The sequence below is a fragment of the Danio rerio genome, chromosome 23 (assembly GCF_052040795.2).
Source record: "Danio rerio strain M-AB ecotype USA chromosome 23, GRCz13ab, whole genome shotgun sequence".
In the NCBI taxonomy this organism is placed as follows: domain Eukaryota; kingdom Metazoa; phylum Chordata; class Actinopteri; order Cypriniformes; family Danionidae; genus Danio; species Danio rerio.
In genome coordinates this window covers 45,722,739-45,749,619 of record NC_141043.1, presented here as the reverse complement: position 1 = coordinate 45,749,619, position 26,881 = coordinate 45,722,739, and the positions used below count along the sequence as shown (strand labels likewise).

Sequence of the window (26,881 nt, the reverse complement as noted above, 5' to 3'; positions counted from 1 at the left end):
GTAAACCTCAATTTAAAGTATTTATTCTAAATTCTTTGAATTTTAAGGTTCATGTCATTACCTAATTTTGTATATTGCTGACCTATTTTAATAAAATAAAAAAATATATATGATGATCAAATATAAAGCAACTGGTGTAGAAATAGATAATAATATTAATTATTTTTATTATTGTAACAGCCCGGTTGGAAAAATAAAAGGATTAAACTCATGCACTGATGTTGCACTGTCCTCCTTTGTGCCTTTATTGTTGCATTTGCCGTCCTTAAAGACTGTACAACACCGTAAGAGCTAAGAACAGATGAATAAACACAAATAGAAAAAATGTAATGAATAATAATTCACATAATAAGACAAAACAATAAACTTAGTGACAATGTTTAAAGTATCTGCAAATATATGACTAATTTTACGATAAAATAGCAATTTAAATTATTAGCAAGCCAACAGATGCATCAAATTTTAGCAATATGTATAAAAATGTCCTCATCTACCTTGTTCTCCCTTCCAACCAGGTGTTCAAACAATGAAGATGAACAGAACAAAAAACAAACTCAAATATGCATTAAATCTCTCCTAAATCAGTCCTTAAATGTAACATTAGCTCCGTGCATTTCTCTGTACAAGCGATCGCTCTCTCCCTCGTGCTAGGCGCGCTTCTCCAATCTCCCTGCTTCCGTGATCTGCGCGCGCTCGCGCACCTGACCACTTCCGGCAAGCCGCGCGTCAAAATAAGGGTCTCTATAGGCTAAATAACTTAGTGCAAAGCGGAGTTCAAATAAATAACAAAAACACAACAATTTTTAAAGAAATAGAGAAGTAATTAAAAGCAGCATAAATAATTAACACTGAAACCTAACTTAAATAACTTGGGGTTATTTACACTCCCACCAATCATGAGTGATTATGAATTTTAACCTTTTAATCACGAATGATTTTAAATGAATTATAATTACTACTACTACTACTATAACCATTTAAGACTAGATGTAAACAACACTAAAACATATATTACTATGAACTGTTTACTCAAAGGATATGTCAGTATGTTCAGGCTGCCTCCATCAGCAGGACCAGCTTCTGCACTGGACGTTCCACCACAGATGGTTTATGTGGACGTTTGCCATCCTTCCCCAGATTTCTGTCTCCGAACTGTATTTTCACTCTTCTCACCAATCCGTCCTTGTCAGTGACTGCCTCAATAATCCTTGCCAAGCGCCACTCATTCCTGGGCAGATCCACTGCCTTCTCCAAGACAATATCTCCTACTTGCATGTTCCTTCTTGGTGTATGCCAGCACTGTCTTGTTGTGATGTTAGACACATACTCCTTATGCCAACGTCCCCAGAATTGTTCCGCTAAGTATTGGACATGCCGCCATCTCTTACGGGCATACACATCTTCCCTGACAAATTTGCCAGGAGGTGGTAGGGCTTGAGTAGGTTTTAGAGTGAGGAGGTGATTAGGGGTTAGAGGTTCAGGGCTACTTGGGTCAGTTAGACTATCAACCGTGAGCGGACGACTGTTTACAATGGACATGGCCTCGTAAAAGAACGTTCGCAGAGAAGAGTCATCGAGCCTTCCAGATGACTGTGACAGGGTGGAGCGAAGAACACTTCTGACTGTTCTAATCTGTCTTTCCCAAACTCCGCCAGTGTGGCTTGAATGAGGTGCATTAAAAACAAAGTCACACTGTTTTTCCGCTAAGAATGTTACCAGACGGTTGGTGTCAATCTCCTCCATAGCTTTGGTGAACTCATTCCTGGCTCCAATGAAATTACTGCCTTGATCACACCTTATTTGATGGACTGCTCCTCTGAGAGCGATGAAACAACGCAGGCCATTGATAAAGGCATCTGTGGACATGTCATCCAGCATCTCAATATGGATGGCTCTGCAACAGAAACAGGTAAAGAGAAGTCCATACCTCTTGTTTGACTTGCGACCTTTGCAGGTGATGAATGGACCGAAAACATCCATCCCGCTGTATGTGAATGGAGGGGATGGCTCGATGCGCTCTGAGGGTAAGTTAGCCATTTTTTGCTCTTCCGTAGGTCCACGTAACTTGCGACATCTCACACATTGTCGTACAAAGGAAGCTACAGTCCTGTTAACTCCCGTAATCCAGAATCCTCTTGATCTGATTTCATTTATAGTCATTCCCTTTCCTTGATGAGCCATCTTCTCATGACAATCAGCAATCAGGAGTTTTGTAAGTTGGTGCTCCTTCGGAAGTATCACTGGATACTTGACAGCATTAGGGATAGATGCCTCACAAAGTCTCCCTCCCACCTTCAGCAATCCATCTTGGTCGACAAAGGTGTTAAGATTGTATAGTCTGTTGCTGCGAGGTAGTTGTTTGCCCTTACAGAGTAAAGTTATCTCCTCTGCATATGTCTGCTTCTGTAAGTCCTTGATTATGATACATTGTGCATCGTTCCGTTCCGCCAATGTACTGTGATTATGTGACTTGTCTTTCCTGACACGACGTATTAAACGTGCAACAGCTTGGATAGCTTTGGACCATGAGGACAACTTGGTGAGACGGTCTGACAAACATGAATACTGTACAGTTTGCGTGTTGAGTGACTGAACCTTCTTGACTTCAGGGTCGCCAATTGGAAGCTGCTTGCTGATTTCCATAGGTGGTGGTATTTGCTTTTCCCATAAAACTTTAGGTCCTCTAAACCAGTTGGAAGTGACAAGATTGTTAACACTTAGACCACGCGATGCGTAATCGGCTGGATTTTCATCTGAGCAAATGTACCGCCACTGTTGAGGAGTTGAGGTGCGGTGAATCCTTTGTACTCTATTTGCCACAAACGTGTGGAAACGGCGGGCTTCATTGTTTATGTAGCCTAACACCACTTGTGAGTCAGTCCAGAAAAACGTTTCTGCATCTGCCAGGTTCATTTCCTCCTTCAACATGTCATTCACTGCAACTGACACCACTGCGGCAGCCAATTCTAGCCGAGGAATTGTTGTGATCTTGAGTGGGGCCACTCTAGATTTTGCCATGAGCAACGAACAACTGATGTCACCTTGCTCGTTCTCGAGTCTGAGATATGAACACTGACCATATCCACTCATGCTGGCGTCTGAGAAGTGGTGAATCTCTCTCCTTATGATTCTCCCAAAGCCAGAAGGCACAATACAACGAGGCACTTCAATCTTTTCTAGGTTAACTACATCTGCCTTCCAGTGTTCCCATGCTGATTGTAGATCAGCGGGTAAGTTATCATCCCAACCCATACCACTTCGGCACATTTCTTGCAGAATGGTCTTTCCTTTGAGTACAAAGGGGGCAAGAAAGCCTAAGGGATCAAACAATGATGCCACTATAGACAGTATCCCTCTACGGGTTGCTGGTTGGTCCTTAACAGTGATACGGAATTTGAAATTGTCTTGTTCCAGACTCCAGTATATGCCCAAAGCTCTTTCCAAAGGCTGATCAGTGAGAGCAAGATCGACAGCTGTAACATCTACCGCACACTCTGAGGGTGGTATTGTCTTCAAGACTTCCTTGTCATTAGACACAAACTTGTGAAGCCTTAAGCTTCCCAGTGCACAAAGCTGACGAGCTTCTTCAGCCAATTTGATGGCCTTCTCTGTGTTTTCAATGCTGGAAACTCCATCATCCATGTAGAAATCTTGCATAATAAATTGCGAGCCCAGAGGATACAGACGTTCACCTTCTCTTGCAAGATGCTTCAGCCCATAGTTAGCGCATCCAGGGGACGATGAGGCTCCAAACAAATGCACTGTCATGCGGAAGGTTTGAGGCTGTGAATTGAAATCTCCATTTCTCCACCATAGAAATCGTAAATAATCACGATCCGCATGGTCTACATGAAATTGGTGGAACATTTTCTCCACGTCACACATTAGGGCTACAGGGTACTGTCTGAACCTCAAAAGGATGCCAGTTAAGCTGTTCATCAGATCTGGGCCAGTTAGAAGATGGTCGTTCAAGCTAGTTCCCTTGTATCTGGCTGAACAGTCAAAAACTATACGCAATTTCCCTGGCTTTTTCGAGTGGTACACTCCGTGATGTGGTATGTACCATCTTTCTCCTTCTCGTCCTTCCTCAAACACCTGTTCTGCATTACCCTTCTCTATTACTTCCTCCATGAATGTTACATAATGCTCTCTGTACTCCTGATCTCTCATTAATCTCCTCTTCAAATGTTGAAGTCTTATGACAGCTAGAGGTTTGTTATCTGGAAGATATGGTCTTTTCCTGAATGGCAGGGGCATTTCCAGATGACTATCCTTGTTCAATCTGATATTCTCTTCCAGCTTTCTCAGAAACATGATGTCCTCCTGAGACGTCACTTTAGTGTGCCCTTCTGTATCCTTGAAATCAGATTCCAGCACTTTTATCACATCTGTGGGAGTTACTGCAGGTATTTCCTTGATAGACACTCTATGACACATGGCAGCACTGCTTTGGGGCTCAAAATGTGTTAAGGAAGGACCTATAATGCTCCATCCGAGGTCCGTGCGAACAGCATATGGTTCATTCTCCGTTCCAAGAATTACTTCTCGGGGCGCTAGCGCTCTGGAACAATTGTATCCTATCAATAGTCCAACCTCACAATTTTGAAGTGGGGGAATTTTGTCTGCTAGAGTGGCTAGATGTTTCCAATGACTTGCAGTCTCCATTGTAGGGATGTGTGCGCGATCCACAGGAATGCATTCTTTGGTGTATGCAGGGGGTAGATCTATAATCAGTGAGGAATTGAAACCTCTAACTCGAAGACCAGAAATCCTTTCACTTGACATCAAGGAGTCCTTTCCAACTAAAGTAGTGAGTTTAAGCGTCACGGAACAGGAGTCAACTTTAAGACTTTTGCATACTGCACATTCAATAAAGACTGAATCGCTTTGTGTGTCTAACAGAGCATAGACGAGCTTCTCAGAAACTGGGTCTTTATGTGTGGACAACCACACTGGCACAATCATAGAGGTGTTAACAGGCGTGCATCCAGATTCTACACTCAATGACATGGTCGCAACTCCTTCATGGACATTTTCTGGGCTCTGAGCAGAAGAAGACCTCACCTTTCTATTGAAGCTGTCGTCATGTAGGCAGGTAGGGTGTCTTCCCTTACAGGTGTTGCAGCAATGTCGGGAGCGGCAGTCCTTGGCACTGTGACCCAGCCTCAAACATCCATAGCACAATCTTGTATCCTTTACGAACTGTCTACGTTCTTCAAGAGACCTTGCAGAGAATTTAGAACACTCATGAATTTGATGTTCACCATTTTGACAGAACAGACATGGCTTATTGACCTTTCCAGTGGGCTTAGAATTATCATGCTGTGTGACAGTCTTTGTATGGAAGACATTAGCTTTAGGTTTACTGACCTTGAAATAAATTTTCTCTTTGTTAGGTTCTGAAACATGAAGGGCATGAAAGGATGTGACTGGATTACAGGCAACTTCAGCTTCAACAGACATGAAATGGGCGAATTCTTGAAAAGTTGGAAAATCTTGTGTTTCACTCAACGTTTGTGTGGTTTGACGATTCCAGCGGGCAGCCGCCCAATCAGGGAGTTTGCTTACAAGCTTCCTATTCTCTTCGCAATCATTCAATATTTCTAGTCCCTTTACATGTGGCATTGCATCCTTACATGAGTTCAAGAAATCAGAGAAATTTCGAAGTCCTACCGAGTCCTTGGATTGAATTTTAGGCCAGTATGCGAGTTTCTCTCTGAATGCTCGTTGTATGATGAATGGCTGTCCGTAGCGATCTAGAAGCCTCTTCCACGCGTCCTTGTAAGCCTCCTCATCATTTCTGTAAAAGATACCATCTAGCACTTTCAGAGCAGGCCCAGTAACGTACTTCTTCAGGTAGTATAACTTGTCTCCTGAAGAGATATGTCTTTTATCAATGAGTGATTGAAATGAAGCCTTCCACTCTATGAAGTGAATGGGGTCACCACTGAAAACTGTGGGCTCTGGCATAGGAAGTCTGTTTAGTGTTATGCTATCTTGGACAGCCTGCGCTAATTGAGACACATCAGCATTGGGACTCTGTGATGAAATGTTAGGCGTTGGATTAACGGAGGATAAGTATACTGGTTTATGCGTGGGAGGGCTTACAGGTTGCTGCAGCCCTTCATCTTGATTAACAGTGTCAACAGTTTCTTCCTTGTCATACACCTCCAGTCTTGCTCTAGCTGCTCTTACCTCCTTCATCGCTTGGAGCCTTTCAAACTCGCCTTTTTGAGCCTCAAGTTCTTTTCTTTGCTTCTCTTCTAGAAGTCGTAATTTTTCTCTTTGCTCCCTTTCTTCTATTACAGTAGCATATTCTGCTTCCTTAGCTGCTAGCTCTGCTGCTGCCTCTATGCGTTTAGCCATTAGTATAGAATTCAGAGAAGGTTGACTAATAGGTGTACTGGATTTGGAGCTGATGCGTGAAACAGTAGAACCATAAACAGAGCGAGCGTAGTCTCGTTCAAGCAGCTCACGTAAATGCCCCTTTACGGTGTCATTGTCAAAGCCTCCATCTACCCCTGAGATCCTCTCGTATGCAATTTTTACTATATCCTTTGTAACAGCATCACAAGCATCAATTTTCCGTCTCATATCAGTGGGTGGAGTTACATAACTTCTAACCCTTATGTATGCATTCATCACACTGTCCTTTTCCCTTTCCAATGAGTCTATGAGTGTTGCTAATTCACTCTCAGAAATGTCTAATTTCAACTGACTTCTTGCTTTCCGAGCCTCAGCCTTCCATTTTTCATATGCATGCATAAGCTTTCTTTCTGCTTTATGAGACTCCTCCCTTTGATATGCAAGCATCCTGTCTGTCTGAGTTCGTTCACGGGTAGAGCGACGTACATTTGTGTCTAATTCTTCAGATTGAACTTCTATTTCTTCATCAACTTCTTTGTTTTGAACATTATCAATTTGTTCGTTTACTTTTGCAGGAGTGCACAAATTGGAACCGTGATCCGTCATCATTTACATCAGCAAATAATGTCAGTGGGTGCAAGCTCTTACTGTAACAGCCCGGTTGGAAAAATAAAAGGATTAAACTCATGCACTGATGTTGCACTGTCCTCCTTTGTGCCTTTATTGTTGCATTTGCCGTCCTTAAAGACTGTACAACACCGTAAGAGCTAAGAACAGATGAATAAACACAAATAGAAAAAATGTAATGAATAATAATTCACATAATAAGACAAAACAATAAACTTAGTGACAATGTTTAAAGTATCTGCAAATATATGACTAATTTTACGATAAAATAGCAATTTAAATTATTAGCAAGCCAACAGATGCATCAAATTTTAGCAATATGTATAAAAATGTCCTCATCTACCTTGTTCTCCCTTCCAACCAGGTGTTCAAACAATGAAGATGAACAGAACAAAAAACAAACTCAAATATGCATTAAATCTCTCCTAAATCAGTCCTTAAATGTAACATTAGCTCCGTGCATTTCTCTGTACAAGCGATCGCTCTCTCCCTCGTGCTAGGCGCGCTTCTCCAATCTCCCTGCTTCCGTGATCTGCGCGCGCTCGCGCACCTGACCACTTCCGGCAAGCCGCGCGTCAAAATAAGGGTCTCTATAGGCTAAATAACTTAGTGCAAAGCGGAGTTCAAATAAATAACAAAAACACAACAATTTTTAAAGAAATAGAGAAGTAATTAAAAGCAGCATAAATAATTAACACTGAAACCTAACTTAAATAACTTGGGGTTATTTACAATTATTATTATATCACCCCCCCCCCCCCCCCCAAAAAAAAAAAAAAAAATTAGCTGCTTTTAAAAATTTTTTTCCTTAATTTCTGTTTAATGAAGAGATTTGTTCAACACATTTCTAAACATAATAGTTTTAATAACTCATCTTTAATAACTGATTTATTTTATCTTTGCCATGATGACAGTAAATAATATTTGACTAGATATTTTTCAAGACACTTCTATACAGCTTAAAGTGACATTTAAAGGCTTAACTAGGTGAATTAGGTTAACTAGACAGGTTAGGGTAATTAGGCAAGTTATTGTATTTGGTTTGTTCGGTAGACTATCGAAAACAAACTACCTTAAAAGGGCTAATAATTTTGACCTTAAAATGTTTTTTTTATTTTATTATTATTTAAATTGCTTTTATTCTAGCCAAAATAAAACAAATAAAACTTTCTCCAGAAGAAAAAATATTATCAGGCATTCTGTGGAAATGTCCTTGCTCTGTTAAACATAACTTGGAAAGTATTTAAAAATAGAAAACAAAATTCAAAGGGGGCTAATAATTCTGACTTCAACTGTATGTATATATATATATATATATATATATATATATATATATATATATATATATATATATATATATATATATATATTTGTGAGGTAAATAAATAAATAAATAAATAAAGCATTTTCTATAGCCCCATGGCCAAAGCCCTGCTTCCTATTTTATATAAATAAATTGTACTGCAATGAGGAGCCAATAAATAATAATGTTAAATGAAAAGTAATTCTCAGAACACTTCAAATGAAAATAGTTTAATAATATTTGCTACGGTCATGACTGAACTAGATACAAAATAAATGTCGGAAGTGGAAAAAAAAAACATGAAATGATAAAACAATATTAATTGTGCTGAGCTTAAAATCTATAAGTTACCTAAGAATCAGACAAAAAGTAAAAAAAAGCCTTGTTTTATCATATCCTTGTGACCTTTATTATCAGAATGACCTGACAACAGTTGTTTATATATGATATAGATGAGCCAAAGTGCTCTTCTGCACTCAACAACTGCTGTTATTGTTTTCCCTCTATATGGCATGTTTCAAGTCACTTTTGGTGTCTCTACTGCAGCAGATGATGCTAAAGGGTTGAGGATAGCGGACTATACCCATAATGCCATCCATGTCTAAGGGCTTTGCATCAGGCAGCCAAGAGAAACGAATCCTCTGTAGGAGAGATGTGATGAACAAGAAGAGCTCTGTCTTTGCCAGTGTCTCACCCAGACAGGACCTTGGACCTGAAAACAAACACAAATCAATCCAGCAACTTTTGCTTGTGCTCAAGGGGGCATTTAACAAAAATCTAGAAACTTTTAATGAATTTTCTTGTTTTAACAACAATGGAAATCTGGGGACTGAAAACATGTCATTTTAATTCTCAGTGCACATTTTTGAAAATGCCACCACTATTGCTCATGTGTAAACACCCCATGTTGCAATATCTGAAAAGGGTGATGCATGTTATGGGCCCTATCATACACTCGGCGCAATGTGGCACGAGCGTGGTTATGAATATATTAATATATTCACTATATTAATACATGAATATATGAATATACACTAATATATACACTAATATATATTAGTACTAATATATATATATATATATATATATATATATATATATATATATATATATATATATATATATATATCAAATCGCTTTTATTGTCACATCATTAGCAGCATGTGTGCTTTGATGAGTGAAAAGCTTAGACCTCCACAGACAGCCAGGTTTCTGTAAGGCAGATAATGCAGCAGTTTCTTGTTTCTCGCTGGAATGAAATGTGCGCCCTTAACTCGCAAAGTTTGTTGTCCAGTCACTGAACATCAGCCAGCAGAATGATGGAGAGCGGAGGTCGAAATCCACGGCGTCTCAGTCTGACGAGGACGCCGGCTCTCTTTCCTCTTTTCCGGCTGCGTTTCCTTCATCGCTTCGGTTGTGTGACCCAGACAAAGGGCTCTGTTGCTGTGTTTGTAAACAGAGCGTCATTAAAGAACTCAAAGTCCGGTCTTTGGTGTGCAACGAGTGAATATGAAATTAAAGGCTTTTTAAGACTATTTCAAATGAAATTCAATGCCAACTTAGTACCCTGTCAAATGATGAACACATGCCCCGTCATTCACATCGCCTCATTTGTGCTAATTGCGCCATAGGATGTCTATTCGCGTCTTTGCATTGGCTCATGCTTGATGCTTCGTCCGCATCTGGTGTGAACGCAGCATGAGACCTTGATTAGCTTGTTCAGTTGTGTTTGTGGGTTGGAGCTAAACTATGCAGGGACACCTGTCCTACAGGATCAATGTTCCACACCCCTGCTGTAGTATGTTAAGATTTCATGATCATGTAACTGATCTGAGTAGATTGACCCGTGGACAGAATACAACTTTTAGGATAAGAAGCACGCAACACAGAAACAGGACTTTGAAGGTGGTTAGTCGTGGGGTACATTTGGTTGTCTATCAGGGGCAATATGCTTATTTCACGCGGCTGCCATTTTAAAGAACCAAAGCAAGGCTGCGGTGGGAAGAAACCAGCTGTTGCCGAGATTTCAAAATGCAGAAATGGTGTAACCATATCTTTAATATTATTTAGTAAGTTTTTTTTAAACAATAAAAGCAATTTAGGATAAAACAAGATCACAATCTCAGTGATACGCTTAAGTGTCCTCCTAGGCTTCAGCTCATGGCACCAGTTAAACACCGTGAGGACGCTTTCCTGCTTCAGTCTATGTAACCCGGTGAGTGATAAAACACTGCAGTCCTCTGTAGCACACCCTTGCGTTGTCTGTAATAGTGTTTTCCCGGTACTTAAGTTTTAAACCCGGCTGTTTCCCGCTAACATGGAAGCGCCGCTGAGCGCGGATGACTCGACTGATCTTCATGGCTTCGCGCTTTAGTCTCCGTGTATCTGTGTTTGGTTTGCACTCAGTTTACTGCTCTTCACCCAGTGCAAACACAGACACACGGACTGGAGCGCGAAGCAGCCGTCAAGATCAGTCGAGTCATCAAGCAGATCGCTCTGCTCGTCTGTGTTTATACTCAGTATACAGCGGTGGGTGAACTGATGACCTTCTCGGCCAATCACAATCATTTCTGTTGAGCACGTGAACACAATGGCAAATCAGCGCTGTTTTAAGAAAGCCATTAACATTGCCTTAAATGTTAGCGCGAAATTGTCGGTTATTCTTTTAATTCAGTATCGTGATGAGTCTAATATAGTGAAAGATTCAGTTTATTAACTCGAGTTTGATAAATAGCATCTAAAACGTGTGTTTGGGAAAGAAAACGTTAACTAACTAGTGCCATTTCCCTTAACTTAGCTGAAAATGAGCTCTGATATCCCTTTTAACATTCACCATTCATTCAGAACAGACCTTCGGGTCACCCGGAAGGCGGAGAAATTATAAATTTGTGTCACTTTATCTTCACTGATAAGATATACAGCCAGGTACACAACATTCCTATTCCATTCCGACTCCCAATGATACTTCTGGGTTTCTTCCCACTGCAGCCTCGATTTCGCTTTTGAAAATGGCGGCCGCGTGAAATCAGTCTATAAGGAGATGAAGATTGTGTTTTTGAAGACAGATGAAGACAGTCAGATTTTGTATGTCGAGTCAGGGTGGGATTAGTGATCTAGTAGCTCATCCCTGCCTCTGGGCCGAGTATTGATGAGTGGAATTCAAGCAAGCCACACTATCTGAACGGGGATAGAGACAGAATGCAGCTATTCAAAGCGTTGGCTGGCTGCCGGGCCCCCACATCAGTCAGTGAGTCTCGCTTTCTCTAGCGAGCTGTATATCTGCATATCTCATGTCACTTGACCCCTCAGGTTGCAGTGCTGATTCTCGTGGATTTTGTAGCTCTAGTAAATAGAGTTGCTCTCTTGCTGCAGTAGGAGGAATGCATTGAGGTGATGTGGACTTGGGATGATGGAAGTTCTGTCTCTATTCTTTTCTATAGCAGCACTACAGTTTCACTGTTTCTGCTACTGGCAGGAGTCTCTTGGTTGCAACTTATGAGTTACGGAATTTGACCAATGGTTTCATTCATGGGCACATTTCCCACAGCGTAGTCCAGCATATTATGTCTGAGTGGCCGTCATGACTCGAGTTGCACATTATTTATTATTATTCAATAACCAAACGGACAAGAGTCATTTATTATGCTTATACTATGGTGACCACACCTAAAGACTTGGTTCAGATGCATTTCAGGATAAGTCAGGTTTTGTCCTCGAGCAACTCCTGTGTGTAGTTCCTGTTTCTTACTCATCCTCTCCAAAGCTTTGTTTTGAATAGATTTTGACTGTGAAATATCAATCATTCAGCATAGCGATATGGAATTGTAATGCAGTCAAGATATGCCTGGGACAACTATGTGGCGGTGTGATGATTTTTGGAGACAAAAAACTTATTTGAAGACATATTTTAAGCAAATGCTTTGAACTATACACATTACTCAATAATTGTGTACACTATACACACATTTGCCACACTTTCTTTATGCTGGTGACTGTTTTTGCTCCATTGACTTCCATTATAACACAATTTTTTGATTGCAATGCCATGACACAATTTAATCATACATTCTTGAATGTTGGTGGTTTTCCCTGTTGGGAAGAGGTACAATTTTGTAATTTTTGTAATGTTGATCAAGAGTTGCAGTGCAAAAAAAAGCATAGTTTCTGGCTTTTATATGGAGTTATATGAAGTATACTGTTTGTGTGAGAGAGAGATCTTTAAGCATTAACTTTGATACGTCTGAGAAAATGAAAGTGAGCACCTCAGAACACAGTGAACATCAGATGGGGACTGGGATAGCATTTTTAACCGGGAAAAATTTCACATCTGAAGTGATATGGGAAGTGTAACAGGGCAGGAGGGGGTTTTTAGAGTTGGTGGGAGAGACACTATCTGAAGACCCTGAGGGGGTGTGGCGGGGGTTATGATGGAAGAGAGAGACACCCGTTTACACTAGTGCGTTTTAGTTTTAAAACGGCGTTTTAGATCAAAAACGATCTGCGTCCACACTAGCGTTTCACCTAGCGTCTTTGAACATATCTCCGTCCACACTACGCCACCAAAAATGTATATCACGTGACCATTCACGCACTCTGGGCATGCGCGTTCTAGTATAAACAGAAAGCATGTGTCTCGCTCGGCATTTGGTTTCTGTTTATACTAGAACGCGCATGCCCAGAGTGCGCGAATGGTCAAGTGATATACATTTTTGGTGGCGTAGTCTGGACGAAGATATGTTCAGAGACGCTAGGTGAAACGCTAGACGGTACAGCAACGTTTTAGAATGAAAACGGCCTCTCCAGCGTTTTCAAAACGTCTCTGTTTTCAACGCTCGAGAACTCCGGCATAGCGTGGACGGATGGCGTAACCGTAACAAAACGTATGCGTTTTAAAACGAAAACGAATTAGTGTAAACGGGGCCTAAGTGAAAAGCGGTGGGTGCGGGGTTGAAATGGAAGTGAATAGCCGGGGGCAAAGGGTTGGGTTTGGGTAGGGGATGGTGAAGGGGGAGATGGTAATTGAAGAGAGAGGAGGGGTGGGGGGTGTAGGTGCATGCCAGGCCACAGTCACGGTGGAGGGCCAGATTGACCGTCAGGCAACCGGGAAATGGCCTGTCTGCACCTAGTAAACATAGTAAGTGTATTTATGCATGCACACTATATTCAAAAAAAAGACAGAAACAATTTTTACCTCTTCTAAACAGGGAAAACCACCAACAATTAATAATTCATTATTACATGGTGCTATGGCTTCGCAATCAAAACATTGTTATAGTGGAAGTCAATGGGGCAAAAACAGCCCCCAACATAATGAAAGGGTAGTCAATTTAAACAGTACTCAAGGGTTCAAATCTATCCAGAATTTGGAGGATGATAGTATGCTCAACCAGTTCTACAGGTTTAATCATATGGACATAGAGATCAAAATAAGACAACATCCTTCTGTGTTCAAGTGTTTCCTCGTTGGTTAGTTACACTATATTCAACACTAGTGAATTAGTTACACTATATTTCTTTGCACAACAATAGTCTATCAGGCTTTTTGGCTAAAAAAAGAGAAATCATGGTTTAATTTGTTATCTTTGGATTATTTTTATATTTGATGTCTCCTGCTAGGCATGAACTAAGCTGTTGAATAGTCTGCGTATAAGGCGGCTAGCTTCAATTTTGATAAAATTATTCTCTAATCGTTTGCTTATTATGTGGGGAATATCCCCCTATAATGCATGCTGCAGTCCTTTTTTGTCTGGCCTTCCAGATCTCACAAGAAAACGTAGGTATTTTACGTTTTGCCAGTTTAGTGGCTAATTCGTACAAATTCGTACGAGTTCAGTCGTAAGAAATTGTACGATTTTAAAAAGGAGGCGTGGCACCTAACCCCACCCCTAAACCCAAACGTCGTTTCGGGATGAGCAAATCGTACTAAATTGTACGAACTAGATCGTACAAATTCATACGAATTAGCCACTAAATAAAAAAAAATTAAGAATTGCCGTGAGATTGTGTTGGGTTTTCTCAGATATCTTACCTGTTCACCAAAAAATGACTAATCATATCCCTGGGAATGTCTGACACCAGCCAGGCACGAAAGCTTAACATGTGTAAGAACAGTAACTAAGCAGGGCGGGGCTTAGTGAAGAGTCAATTAGCCAGTGATTTCCATGCAAAATGGGTAGTTGAAGCTAAAAACAATGAAATGGCAGCCCTGAGTCTTTAAAAAATGACTTTATTTATTTCATTAATTCTTTATTTAATGAAAGATCATTACAGTACAATAATCAGAATAAAATAATTAGAATAAAGTCAAAACAAAGGGTAAAAACTATTCAATTTTTGATTGCATGAAGATTAAAAAACTGCTTAAATGTTCAAACATGTTAAGAAGCATCAATGCAAAGAATAATACACACTCTTCTTTTTATTATCTGAGTTACCTGAGAACTGTGAATTATACATGATATAGATGAGCCAAAGTGCTCTTCTGCGCTCAACGGCTGTGCTGTTATTGTTTTTCCTTTGTATGTTATGGCTTGATGTGTTTCGGGTCACTTTTTGCTGTCTCTACTGCAGCAGATGATGCTAAAGGTTTGAGGATAGCGGACTATACCCACGATGCCATCCATGTCTAAGGGCTTTGCATCAGGCGGCCAAGAGAAATGAATCCTCTGTAGGAGAACAGTGGCGAACAAGAAGAGCTCCGTCCTCACTAGTGACTCACCTATACAGGCCCTCAGCCCTGAAAAACAAGCACACAGATCAATCCAGTGACTACTGCCTGTGCTTTAGGGGGCATTTAACACAACAACGATTCAGTCAAAAACTGTCAACTTTTAATGCATTTTCTGTCGTTTTCACAACAATGGAGACTGAAAATGTATATTGGGAAAAGTGCAAGTTTTTGAAAAAGGCACAGTTATTGCTTCCATGTAAACACAAAATGCGGAAATCTTTGAAAAACAAAGACGTCATGGGCATACATAGTATGTTTTGGGTATGTAGAAATGCAGTACATGCTGATTTTAAAAATAAGTGTGAACAAACATACACCCCAATGCAGGAGTTCATGGTTAGAGGCTTGCATTTTAGCCCGAACCCACTGGGGCCCACATTTTGTATGCCCGTAGGGCCAGGTTTCAAATTTTCACATCATAGCTAGAATGCATAACGGCTTCAGGCTTGCATTAGAAAAAAAAATGCGTGCGGTCTGGAAATGCCAGCAATGCCTTGCGCGTAGAGATTTCCAGCAACATGCAATAGACTGATTTCACGCAGCCGCCATTTTCAAAAGCGAAATCGAGGCTGCGGTGGGAAGAAAACCAGAAGTATCATTGGGAGTCACATAGGAATGTTGTGTAGCTGGCTGTATATCTTATCAGCGAAGAGAAAGTGACACAAATTTATCATTTCTCCGCCTTCCGGGTGACCCGAAGGTCTGTTCTGAATGAATGGTGAATGTTAAAAGGGATATCAGAGCTCATTTTCAGCTAAGTTAAGGGAAATGGCACTAGTCAGTTAAGGTTTTCTTTCCCAAACACACGTTTTAGATGCTATTTATCAAACTCGAGTTAATAAACTGATTCTTTCAGTATATTAGACTCGTCACGATACTGAATTAAAAGAAAAGTCGGCAATTTCGCGCTAACATTTAAGGCAATGTGGATGGCTTTCTTAAACAGAGCTGATTTGCCATTGTGTTCACGTGCTCAACAGAAATAATTGTGATTGGCCGAGAAGGTCATCAGTTCACCCACCGCTGTATACTGAGCACAAACACAGATGAGCCGAGCGATCTGCTTGAGGACTCGACTGATCTTGACGGCTGCTTCGCGCTCCAGTCCGTGTATCTGTGTTTGCACTGGGTGAAGAGCGGTAAACTGAGCGCAAACCAAACACAGATACACAGAGACTGAAGCGCGAAGCCATAAAGATCAGTCGTGTCGAGACATCCATGCTCAGCAGCGCTTCCATGTTAGCGGGAAACAGCCGGGTTTAAAACTTCAATACCAGGACAACAGACAACACGAGGGCGTGCTACAGAGGACTGCAGTTTTATCACTCACCGGGTTACTCACGGTGCTTAACTAGAGCCATGAACTAAAGCCTAGAAGGACACTTGAGCATATCACTGAGATTGTGATGTTGTTTGATGCTAAATTGCTTTTAATTGTTTAAAATAAACTTACTAAATAATTATAAAGTGATGACACCATTTTCTGCATTTTGAAATCTCGGCAACAGCTGGAGGTTTGTAGTCCACAGCATGTTACTGCAAAGTTTACAGTGCTTGTCCTATACTTCCGGGTTTCTTCCCACCGCAGCCTCGCTTTTGTTCTTTAAAATGGCGGCCGCGTGAAATAAATGTATGAAGAACATAAAGAGAACATTTGCCAACGCCAAACAAACGTCGTGCGACGTGTTACATTTTTTGGGAGGTGCGCCTCAGCAACGCTGACGGCGAGGGCTATGCGTCCACGCATAGGCCGCGTCGTAGCATATGTGTGCAATTGACGCAGAAGTATAAATCAGCCTTTAGATTTAAGGCCCGTGCGCGGGTCTATTCATGGTAGTGTTGTGCGGCTCCTCAAGAGTTTAAGCTTTTTCAGCAAAGTGTGAATTTACTTAAGGAACATTACAGCAAACAGCGGAGATGTATCAAACAGTACACACAGCAAATTCTAAATACACACCAGGGTCAAACGCATGTCTCTAAAACGTGTTTTTAGATTAGACTAGACATGTGTGTGTGCTATGACTCTTTTAAACAGAGGTTCTATAACCCTAAAAGCTCAGAATCCATAAATACAGGTTTTCACATCATGTTTAGTCAATAAAACACTTCCACATAAATTTATCATTACAATTTGACAAACAGCTGACTCACCCAGGGAAAATGGAATGTAAGACTCAGGCTTGCTGAAGTGTCCGTTCTCATCAAGGAAATTCTCTGGGTTAAATGTGTCAGGATGCTTCCAGTGCTCCTTACTGCTGAAAATTGCAGCCAAGTTTGTCATGATCATAGTTCCCTGTGTGAGGAAAAAAAAAGAGCAACAGAATTGAAATAAATGCATATTAATTTTTTTTTTTTTATGTAGTTCCTTTTGTGTTTTTTTTTTTTTTTTTTTTTTTTTGTGATAATATGTAACCAGGAGCCTGAAATATAAAAGCTGTATATGCATGTGCAAATCATCATATCTTTTATGACAATTATTATGGAGACCAATTTGGTGCCACAGTAACTGCATCAAATCTTTTTACATTCAAAATGTGTGAAATTCCTAAAGCTTAATCTTCATCATTTTGTGTTCACATCAATCAGATGGAAATTTTGAATCAACCGATTCAACAAAAAGATTTATTAAGCTTTGATATGAACAATTTGAATGTGTAAAACCAGAGCAAATTTCCATTTTACAATCGATTAGCTTCATTCACTCAAACTCCATTCATTACCTGAGGAATGTCAAATCCATGTAGTTTTGTGGGCCAAATTGTTTCATGAAACACACCGAAAGGTACAGTTTTTGCAAAGCGCTGAATCTCATGAACAGTGGCGTGTGTGTATGGTAGTCTGTCACAGTCATCCATGCAGGGCAAGCGGTCGTAACCCAGAACCTGAACAATCTCCTCATGACATCTCTCTGTGTTGTAAAAAAAAAAAAGTTTAGGACCCAGAAAATACAAATGTTCTCCTAAAGATCCCATATGGATACTATTTGGGGAGAGGAGTTGTGAACCAAATAACAATTCTTTTTTTGGTAACCAAAAACTAAGGCCCTGTTTACACTAGTGCGTTTTAGTTTTAAAACGGCCTTTTAGATCAAAAACGATATCTCCGTCCACACTACGCCACCAAAAACGTATATCACGTGACCATTCGTGCACTCTGGGCATGCGCGTTCTAGTATAAACAGGAAGCATGTGTCTCGCTCGGCATTTGGTTATTGTTAGTCAACAAACGCTGGTTGAACATTAAACGCGATGGCAAAGAAAGCAAAAGAGGTATTTTTGTGGACAGACGATGAGGTCGAGTTGTTACTAAACGTAACAAATGAATAACTGCACAATGGCGCCTAAACACAGAAAATAGAGCAAACAACGCTAAATTTCTGTATTCATGTTGTTGTTTACAGTGAAGGCTGATCTGCTGTCTGCCGGTAGTGTTAAAGCCATGTGTTATAGTCATGTGATAGGGGCTTGACGAATAAGAGAAGGATACGCAATGGCACAAAAGCCCCAATCAGGTAGCGAATCTCAGCAGCCCCGCCTCCATTTTCCGATATCTCCGTTTTCCCTCATCCACACTGAGACGTTTCAGAATAAATACAGCCTCTCCAGCGTTTCCAAAACGCTCTGTTTTCGGCACTTGAAAACTCTGGCGATGTGTGGACGGATGGAGTAACTGTAGCAAAACTTATGCGTTTTCAAACTAAAAAGCATTAGTGTAAACGGGGCCTAAACTTTCCAGAACGTTACAGGGAGGGTTTTTGTAACAACTTAAATAGAACCTAAAAGAGAATGTTCTGAATACGTTCTCCTAACCTAGAAGGAACGTTCTATTAAGATGGTCTAACTCAGCAGCAAAGCTAAACTGTATATTCATCACACATCTAAGCTAAAAAGTTTAGTATAGCGGTGAAACCTAAAGTACGGTTTGAGCGGAAAACAAACAGAATCAAGTCATGACTGCAGTTGATGTTTTACTTTAGTACCTTGTACGTCTGGGTTTTGAATCAAGAAGAGGAGTCCCCATCTGATGCTGGTCGCTGTGCTGTCGGTTCCAGCAAAAAACAGGTCAATAGCTGAACCAATCAGGTTTTCTTCTTGAAATGTGGAGTCTTTGTTAGACTTTTGCTGTTTCAGATAGAACAAAGCTGTCAGTTTACAGTAACTACAATTAAATGAATAAATATAAGAATTCTTCTTTCATGATCTCACTTTCTCGATCTCCAGCAGATAGGCATCTATGAAGTCTCGTGGACTGACTGGATCCAGAGTTTTTCTGTGTTCCTCAACTTCATCCTCAATGAAACTATATAACTCATTGGAGTTCTTCTTGATCTTCTGGTGTGGACCAGGGAAATGCTTGATGAACGGGGCCAAGTTGAAAATCTAAGACAGATAAAGTATAATGGGGCAACATTTTGTGTTTTAGTTACAAAAAAAAGACAAACATAACACATACTGTGCAGTATATGGCAATGAGTGCAGGTCACATGACAACGTTTTAGTAGGGACGTGTTTGGTATTTAAAGAGCCCCTATTATTGGTTTTTGAAAATGACCATCCATGCAGTGTTTAACACAGCTCTGAGTGAATGAAAACATCCAGGTGAGGTTTAAATATAGAAGTCCAGCATGTTCAAAACTATTGATTCTTCAGCGAAATATTTGACTCGGAGTCGAATAAATGAATCGAGTTGGGTTTGACTCTTTTGTTTGATTGCATCGACGTTGATACGGTACATCTCCAAATATGTACTTCCAGTTCCCGTAAAATGAGCATGTGCCTTCCCTTCACACATCACGGGACTGAACATGACGCGAAGATGCCCATCACTGACAGATAGAGATTTGGCTGTTGAGAATAAAGGGTTAAAGTTCATTTTCACAACAACACCACAGTATAGCCAACCGTGTGCTGTGATTATTCCTGTCATTTTCCAGATTTTTTATACAATAACCTACGCTGCAGTGTGGGATTCGTCGGCCGTTTACTATTGAAGGAACAGCAGAGACTATGGGACTTTGACAGGGACTTTTACATTTACATTTACATTTAGTCATTTAGCAGATGCTTTTATCCAAAGCGACTTACAAATGAGGACAAGGAAGCAATTTACACAACTAAGAGCAACAATGAATAAGTGCTGTAGGCAAGTTTCAGGTCTGTAAAATCTAAGAAGGGAAGTATTAGTAGTATTAGTATTTTTTTTTTTTTTTTGTGCAGTTAGTGTGATATTCAAAGAGGCAATTGCAGATTAGGAAGTGAAGTGGACATTTCAAATGGACCGGTTTCAGTTTCTTCTTTCACCGAATCATAACATGTAAGTGTCATTAAAATTGTTGCCTCGTTTTGTCTAGTTTGCAAAATATGTGTTTAATTCCGTGTTGTTACTTGTAATCACTCAGCGTGGCTTGTAATCATGTCTCTATTATAGATCAGTGCTTGTACCGTATCTCTCAGGTTAAATCTGTATGGGGCTGTTCACATATCGTGTCCAAAACCACATTAAAAACGTGACGCGTGCTTCTTCCTTTACTGATTTAAATGCGTTTCTGAAGTGGTGATCCTCTGCTGTTTGCCTTTGCTATGGCCACCTTCAGTGGTTCCTACACATGTGTGGCCACTGTGTGGCTTCATACTGAATGTGTGTCGTTGTTATTACTTATGGTTAGGTTTAAGAGTAGAGCAATATGCTGGTCAGTATTTATTGCATTCCTGTATTGGGCTTTCACATACTCTCTGGCTGCAATTTCATAGTCACGGTGGGCATTTCTCTCTGTCTCGTGCTTTTAAGCCTGTACAGTTTAAGCCGAGATTACAGACCCAGATTAGCTTCGCGATAAGGAGGGGTCTGGGAACAAATGAATGACTGAATGATTCATCTGGGAGTCGATTATTAGGAGTAGGATTATTAGGTTAAAATAAATGCATATTATAAAACAACTAGATTATTAAAGTTCGTCGAGACAAACTTTAGGCTGCCTTGAAAGTCTCTTGAAAATAGTTTGTTTAGTTTAAACAGTTTTAAAAAAATTAAAAGATGATAGATAGATAGATAGATAGATAGATAGATAGATAGATAGATAGATAGATAGATAGATAGATAGATAGATAGATCGATAGATAGAAAAGAACAGTTTGAAAAAGGATAGATAGATAGTTGAGGTCACAAAGTTAGATCTAATGTAAAGTCAATGACAGTCTTTTGCAATGGAAGTCTATGGGACAGTTGTTGCTAGGGTGCAGTATGTGGTAGCTAGGGTGTGGCTAGAAAATTAAAAGCTCATCAGTTATTGTTAGTTTGGTAGTCTGAGTTAAATGAGCTCAGCCATTAGTCTGTATGACAGTCTGATGCAGAGTTATGAGCTCACAAAGTTTGATCCCATATTAAGTCAATGAGAGTCTTTTGCAATGGAAGTCTATGGGACAGGTTCTAGGGTTCAAAAGTGGTTGCTAGGGCGTGGCTAAAAAGTTAAAAGCTCATCAGTTATTTTCAGTTAGGTAGTCTGAGTTAAATGAGCCCAGTTAGAAGTCTGTGTGACAGTCTGACGCAGAGTTATGAGGTCACAAAGTTTGGTCCAATGTTAAGTCTATGGGATTTTTCCGACGGTGCCGGGACGTTTTTCGGAAAACCGAAAGTCGGATCAGTCGGAAAAGATATAGCATACAGAGTCAGAATAGTTTGGAGGTCTGGTGTGAGTTTGGTGGTCATAGCTCGAAAGCTCTAGGAGGAGATAGATTTTGAATTTTAGTCTCAGAAGAAGAATAAAAATGTTAACTTTAAATAGGATTTCAGTAGTCTGGCTTGTTTCTCAAGCCAGCCTAATGAAAGTATTTTTTGACATAGCATGCATATCAGCCTGTTGTTGAAGACCCCCAAAACCAAAATATGATATTTTTCCATGCAAAATAGGGGCTCTTTAAACTCTGTTTATAAATATTTTCCACATAGGTTGGCCTTGGCAAATAATGAATAAGTTACAAAACTACATAAGGATAAATATTTCAGGTGCATATACTTTAAAATAAAGACAAAATCATAAATTAGGAGTTTGATCATACCTGTCCTATAGCTGATCCTGTCAGCATCATGTTTTCATTCAGGATTTTCAGAAGGTAGCCTAAGCGTTTGTTATCGTAGTCAAATCGCTCTCCAAACATGATGGAGCAGAAAATGTTGGAAACGGCATTCTGTAGGGCATGATGGGGATTCACTGGCTCACCTACAAAGACAATCTCCCACGAAATGAATATACATTTGAAACTTTTTGCGAAAATTGTATTATGCAAAATTACACTGCAAAAAATGCTTTTCTTACTTAGATTTTTTGTCTTGTTTCTAGTCCAAATATCTACAAATTCTTAAAGCAAGAAGCATTTTCTAGACAAGCAAAATATGTTGTCTTGTTTTAAGAAATAATACGCCAAAATGATGTGAGATTTCCTTAAATCAAGCAAAATAATCTGCCAATGGGGTAAGCAAAATAATCTTGTTTTTCGATTTGTGATAAGACTATTTTGCTTACCCCATTGGCAGATTATTTTGCAGATTATTTTGCTTAATTTAAGGAAAACTCACTTCATTTTGGCATATTATTTCTTAAAACAACACAAAGTTTTGCTTGTCTAGAAAATGCTTCTTGATTTAAGGAACTTTAAGATATTTGTACTAGAAACAAGACAAAAAAATCTAAGTAAGAAAAGCATTTTTTTTTTGCAGTGTAAGCATGAAGCTTTTGATATTCTACAACATATTCTTGTCACTAATATGTTTCAGAGAGGGTTCTTGGTTTCTGTTTGACATTTATAAGCACAGATGAGCTTGTTTAAAGCATCACACAATGTCATGTGCTTAAACAAAACATGAACATGTCATACCTTCATCTTTGAGCAGTTCAGCAAACAGATATTGGCTTTCCTCTAACACACGACTTTCTATTGATTTCTTCCCCAAGCCAAAGTTTCTGAGCGTGTGCAGAGCAAACCGTCTCTGCTGCTTCCAGGAGTTGTTAAATGTGGCCATTATTATACCTAAAAAAGAGAGAAGCAGACCTTCAAACCTTCACACCCTTGGAATGGTGATTGCATTTTGCTGAGCTGTACAGTCTTAAAATAAATGCTGGCATTTTTCATTCCATAAAGAACCTTTAACATCTATGAAACCTTATTGTTGTGCATAAGGTTCTATAGAGTGCAAAAGGGATTTAGATTTATTGGGCTCTATTTTGACGGTCCATGCGCAGAGCGCAAAACGCAGGGCGCAAACGCTTTCAGGGCGTGTCAGAACGCATTTTTGCTAATTTAAGGACGGGAAAATCCGCTTTGCGTCATGGCGCATGGTCTAAAAGGGTTGAGTTTATTTTCTTAATGAGTTATAGGTGTGTTTTGAGAATAAACCAATTAGAGCCTCATCTCCCATTCCCTTTAAGAGCCAGCTGCGTCGCGCCATAAGTGCATTTTGACGTAAAGTAAGTTCACTTTCGCTTTTGCTCTCGTGGATAGGGAAACCTTTACGCACAGACATCTATTAGCCTATAAATAATTAATTTTGTTTGTTAAGTGCAAAGATTTGTTTCAAAACTATTTCTAAATTCGGTTATAATTTCTAGCAAATGAATAAATGAACAATAATAACCAAGTGTGCTCAAAATACTGAGTTATTTTCAAATACACCTGCCATGCCCCAAATGGTCTAAAACCTGACAGGTGGACAAATCTAAGCTTGTTTTTAATAAAACAAATATAAATATGTATATAATAAATAATACTGCTAATAATAATAACATTATACAAAAGCAAATTGAATGAACTGAAAAAGCCTCCCGAGATGAAGAAAGTAAGGCAGTGGTTTTTAAATCTTCATGTAGGCTAGAAATTAATATGTTTTGTAATATTTTAATTATTTATATTTATATCCTGTATATATCCTTATTTTATATATATCCTTAAGATATTATATATTTTTCATATGTAAAGATATTTGCGTATTGCTCTACATCTTGTGTGTAGTGTGTAAGCCAGGCGCACTTCGCGCCAGACAATAGACCGACTTTGTTCTGGTCTAAAAATCAGACTATTTACAGTTTTTCAAAATACCAACGCGCCAAAACACGCCTGCTTTTTTTAGACCAGAAAGCCTATGGGCGCACATTTGAGCGCAAATGCATTTGCTATTTAAACAGCGTGGCGCAACACCTCAAAATGACCCTTGCGCCGAGCTAAAACAAGCAAAAGAGTATTGCGTGTGCCTTGCGCCACATTGCGCCGGGTGTATGATAGGGCCCATAAACTGATTCTGATCTGTTTACTGAAAGGTTCTTTGAGAATTATTTTTTGGAGCTTGATTAAGAAAAGTGTTACTGACCGCATCCATTAGAAGTCCAGTCTATAACCGGCAGACATGGTCTTCCAGCAAAAGCTTCCTGAACCAGGGCTTCCTTAGCCACCTGGATTGTATTGAGGACTATCGCTGGCTTTTTCCCAAGATACATAGTGGACATTTCTCCATATTGAGCCATCTGTTTAGAGAACATTTACAGCAGTATTGTTCAGAATACAGCAGCAGAGCTTCACAATGAGAGAAAACAGCAACAACTTACTAATCTGTTGAAGCCCATCGGGTCCCTCAATAAATGTGGTAGGTTTCCCACAAAAGGCAGAGGTGTTGGACCAGGCGGAAATCGACTTTTGTAAGAATGAATCCTGAAGATCTCAAACAGAACCAGAAGAATCAAGCCCAGCAACAGAGTCAAGCCCACAGAGGAAAGGTCTAACTTTACAAGAGCCCCAAACATGATGACAGATTGAGTTCAGGACAAACACAACAGCAGCAGAGGGTCAGGAGCTTTATAACAGAGGGAGGAGGTGGAGACAGAAAGAGTTTGATCTGATGTGAAGCCTTTCAGTCCTGTCTTTATCCCCACTCATACAGAAGGGCATTTGCAAAATATTACCCAGAGTACCTAAGTTGATTAAAACAATCAATGACTTAACTGTAACATACTAATGTGTTGAAAACACTGTGAAACTGCTTTTGATGTCATTCTTTCTGATTGCTTTTTCTTCATACAGCTTGAGCAATACCAACCCCCAAATCCAGCTGAGCCATCATGAAGGGGTGATGACATAAAGAGGGGAGCAGAACAATAACATACAGCATTCTCCTCAAGCCATACATAGATTGTTCATTAAAATACATCAACATCTCTATTGTTCCTCACCACTACAAAGTTGGTCATAAACTATCAAATGACATTGACAAAACAAAAGTTAAATGGCAGAGGTGTGTATTAGAGGTGTAGGAACTCTGCTTGATCAAGACATCATCAAACATGATCAATGACAGATTAATCCAGCTGCTGGTTTATGAATGAGCTTAATAGGCTGAGAGATGGTTCCGCAGCCATTAAAGGTGCAGTAGGTGATTGTCTTCAGAAGCATTTTTTGTTGTGCAGGTTGAAAGTCTCTTCACAGTCTAATAGTAATGATTACAGTAAATGACTTAAATGTATTTACATGTATATTTATATTCTGGGTAAAGCATAAAACTAAAAAATCCCTTAATTCCGATAAGCAGGTCAGACTGTCTGTCAGCAAATGTAGATTCCCATAGATATGTACACTAGATGTTGCCTGGCCTATTGTTGTCTATTGGACGGAATGCGTCAATAGCGCCGCCATCTTGGTTCAGGGTAGCGCTCCTTTGAAATGAATGCGGGACCAAGGTACAGTGGAGGACTGTGGCCATCCAAAGCCAGAGATATACACATATATCTATGATCGGGAGTTTTCCTGGATGTTAGTATGTAATTTTTTTTAATTACGAAAATTATCATTTTACATCACTTTTCTACATTGATGGATCAGTGACCGCACCGGCATTCCTGACAAAAAGCTTGTGTTTGTTTACAGAAATGTACTATTCACCCTCCCTGTTAAATTTGATCTAATCATGTCCTGAAACACACCTCCTCTCCTGCTTTCACTTCTCATACTGACGGAGGGAGCGATTCGTTTGTGAATGAATCCCCCGAACGACTCTTCCTAGGCTGGTTTAAGCTGGAATTTTCAGCAGGGATATAAATCCGTAATGTAGATTTAGTTTAACAACAAAACACCAGTAAATAGCGCTATTCCGCCTAACCTGTTTTATTGAGCTGAAGTTGCTTTTATATTCACATTGGGTCATTTTTGAACAATGACAGCCTTCCTTTACTGTTTACCGTGCTACTCTGAATATTCGCTCTGAAATAGCACGCAAGTGTGGCAAAGTAATACATGTAATTCCTGCACGGCGCTGGCACTAGCTAACTGGCGAATGACATGAACTAGTGGGTTGTCTGTCTGCTGTTGTGACGCGGTGCGCGTGCTCGCGATTTCAGGGGGTGCGGCTTTGAATCACAGTCCCTCCCCGCCGTCCAAAGATAATATGCTAAGCGGTTAGCATTTTGGCAGATCACCTACTGCACCTTTAAACCGGATTCAATCACATTTGCATTCACACTGTTAGAGCGATCTCACCTAATGTGCTTTTGACTACCTCTCGAAGTAGTCAAAAGTGGACTAACTCAAAACATTGCACACGCCATTCACACTTGTGCTTGGCATTGTCAACTTGTTTTCGGATTGACAAATACAGCAGAAAATAGATGGAAACTGGATAAAATAAATAAAAATTAAGGTACATAGAAAGAACTCCCTGCTGAAAAATCCAGCCTAAACCAGCCTAGGCTTGTTGGCTGGTTTTAGCTGGTCGACTAGGCTGGTTTTAGAGGGGTTTTGGCCACTTCCAGGCTGTTTTCCAGCCATTTCCAGCCTGGTCTTAGCTGGTCAGGTTGGGAGATAACCAGCTAAAACCAGCTT

General features: G+C 39.9%; 3 protein-coding genes across 12 annotated transcripts in view; all 3 read right to left on the bottom strand.

The window, feature by feature from the left end:
- Nucleotides 1-216: 216 nt before the first annotated feature.
- Nucleotides 217-7,502, bottom strand: LOC147838291 (uncharacterized). 7 transcript variants are annotated; one of them, XR_015523884.1, is made up of 5 exons: nt 7,337-7,502; nt 7,015-7,133; nt 5,371-5,800; nt 495-5,224; nt 217-291 (listed from the first exon to the last, which is right to left on the bottom strand). XR_015523884.1 is itself a non-coding variant. In XM_087307616.1 (2 exons), the coding sequence occupies exon 2, from the start codon at nt 6,973-6,975 to the stop codon at nt 1,051-1,053; it is 5,925 nt and encodes a 1,974-aa protein (XP_087163742.1). In that variant the 5' UTR covers nt 6,976-7,133; nt 7,337-7,502; the 3' UTR covers nt 217-1,050. The 7 variants fall into 7 exon arrangements, 1 of the variants encoding a protein (XP_087163742.1); XR_015523885.1 differs by having other exon boundaries at nt 5,674-5,800; XR_015523883.1 differs by having other exon boundaries at nt 5,371-7,133.
- Nucleotides 7,503-8,510: 1,008 nt separating this feature from the next.
- Nucleotides 8,511-24,841, bottom strand: cyp2aa4 (cytochrome P450, family 2, subfamily AA, polypeptide 4). Of its 4 annotated transcripts, none has more exons than XM_087305483.1 (9): nt 24,619-24,841; nt 24,384-24,537; nt 22,898-23,050; nt 22,082-22,242; nt 19,232-19,405; nt 19,006-19,147; nt 17,747-17,934; nt 17,178-17,319; nt 8,511-9,008 (listed from the first exon to the last, which is right to left on the bottom strand). In XM_087305483.1, exons 1-9 carry the CDS (start codon nt 24,811-24,813, stop codon nt 8,800-8,802), a joined length of 1,518 nt encoding a protein of 505 aa, XP_087161609.1. In that variant the 5' UTR covers nt 24,814-24,841; the 3' UTR covers nt 8,511-8,799.
- The window catches only part of cyp2aa7 (cytochrome P450, family 2, subfamily AA, polypeptide 7), a 42,380-nt gene continuing 24,180 nt past the window's right edge, over nt 8,682-26,881 (bottom strand). The window contains exon 9 of the mRNA XM_087307777.1: nt 8,682-9,176. The gene's annotated coding sequence lies outside the window, so the exon portion shown is untranslated. The remainder of the gene's footprint in view (nt 9,177-26,881) is intronic.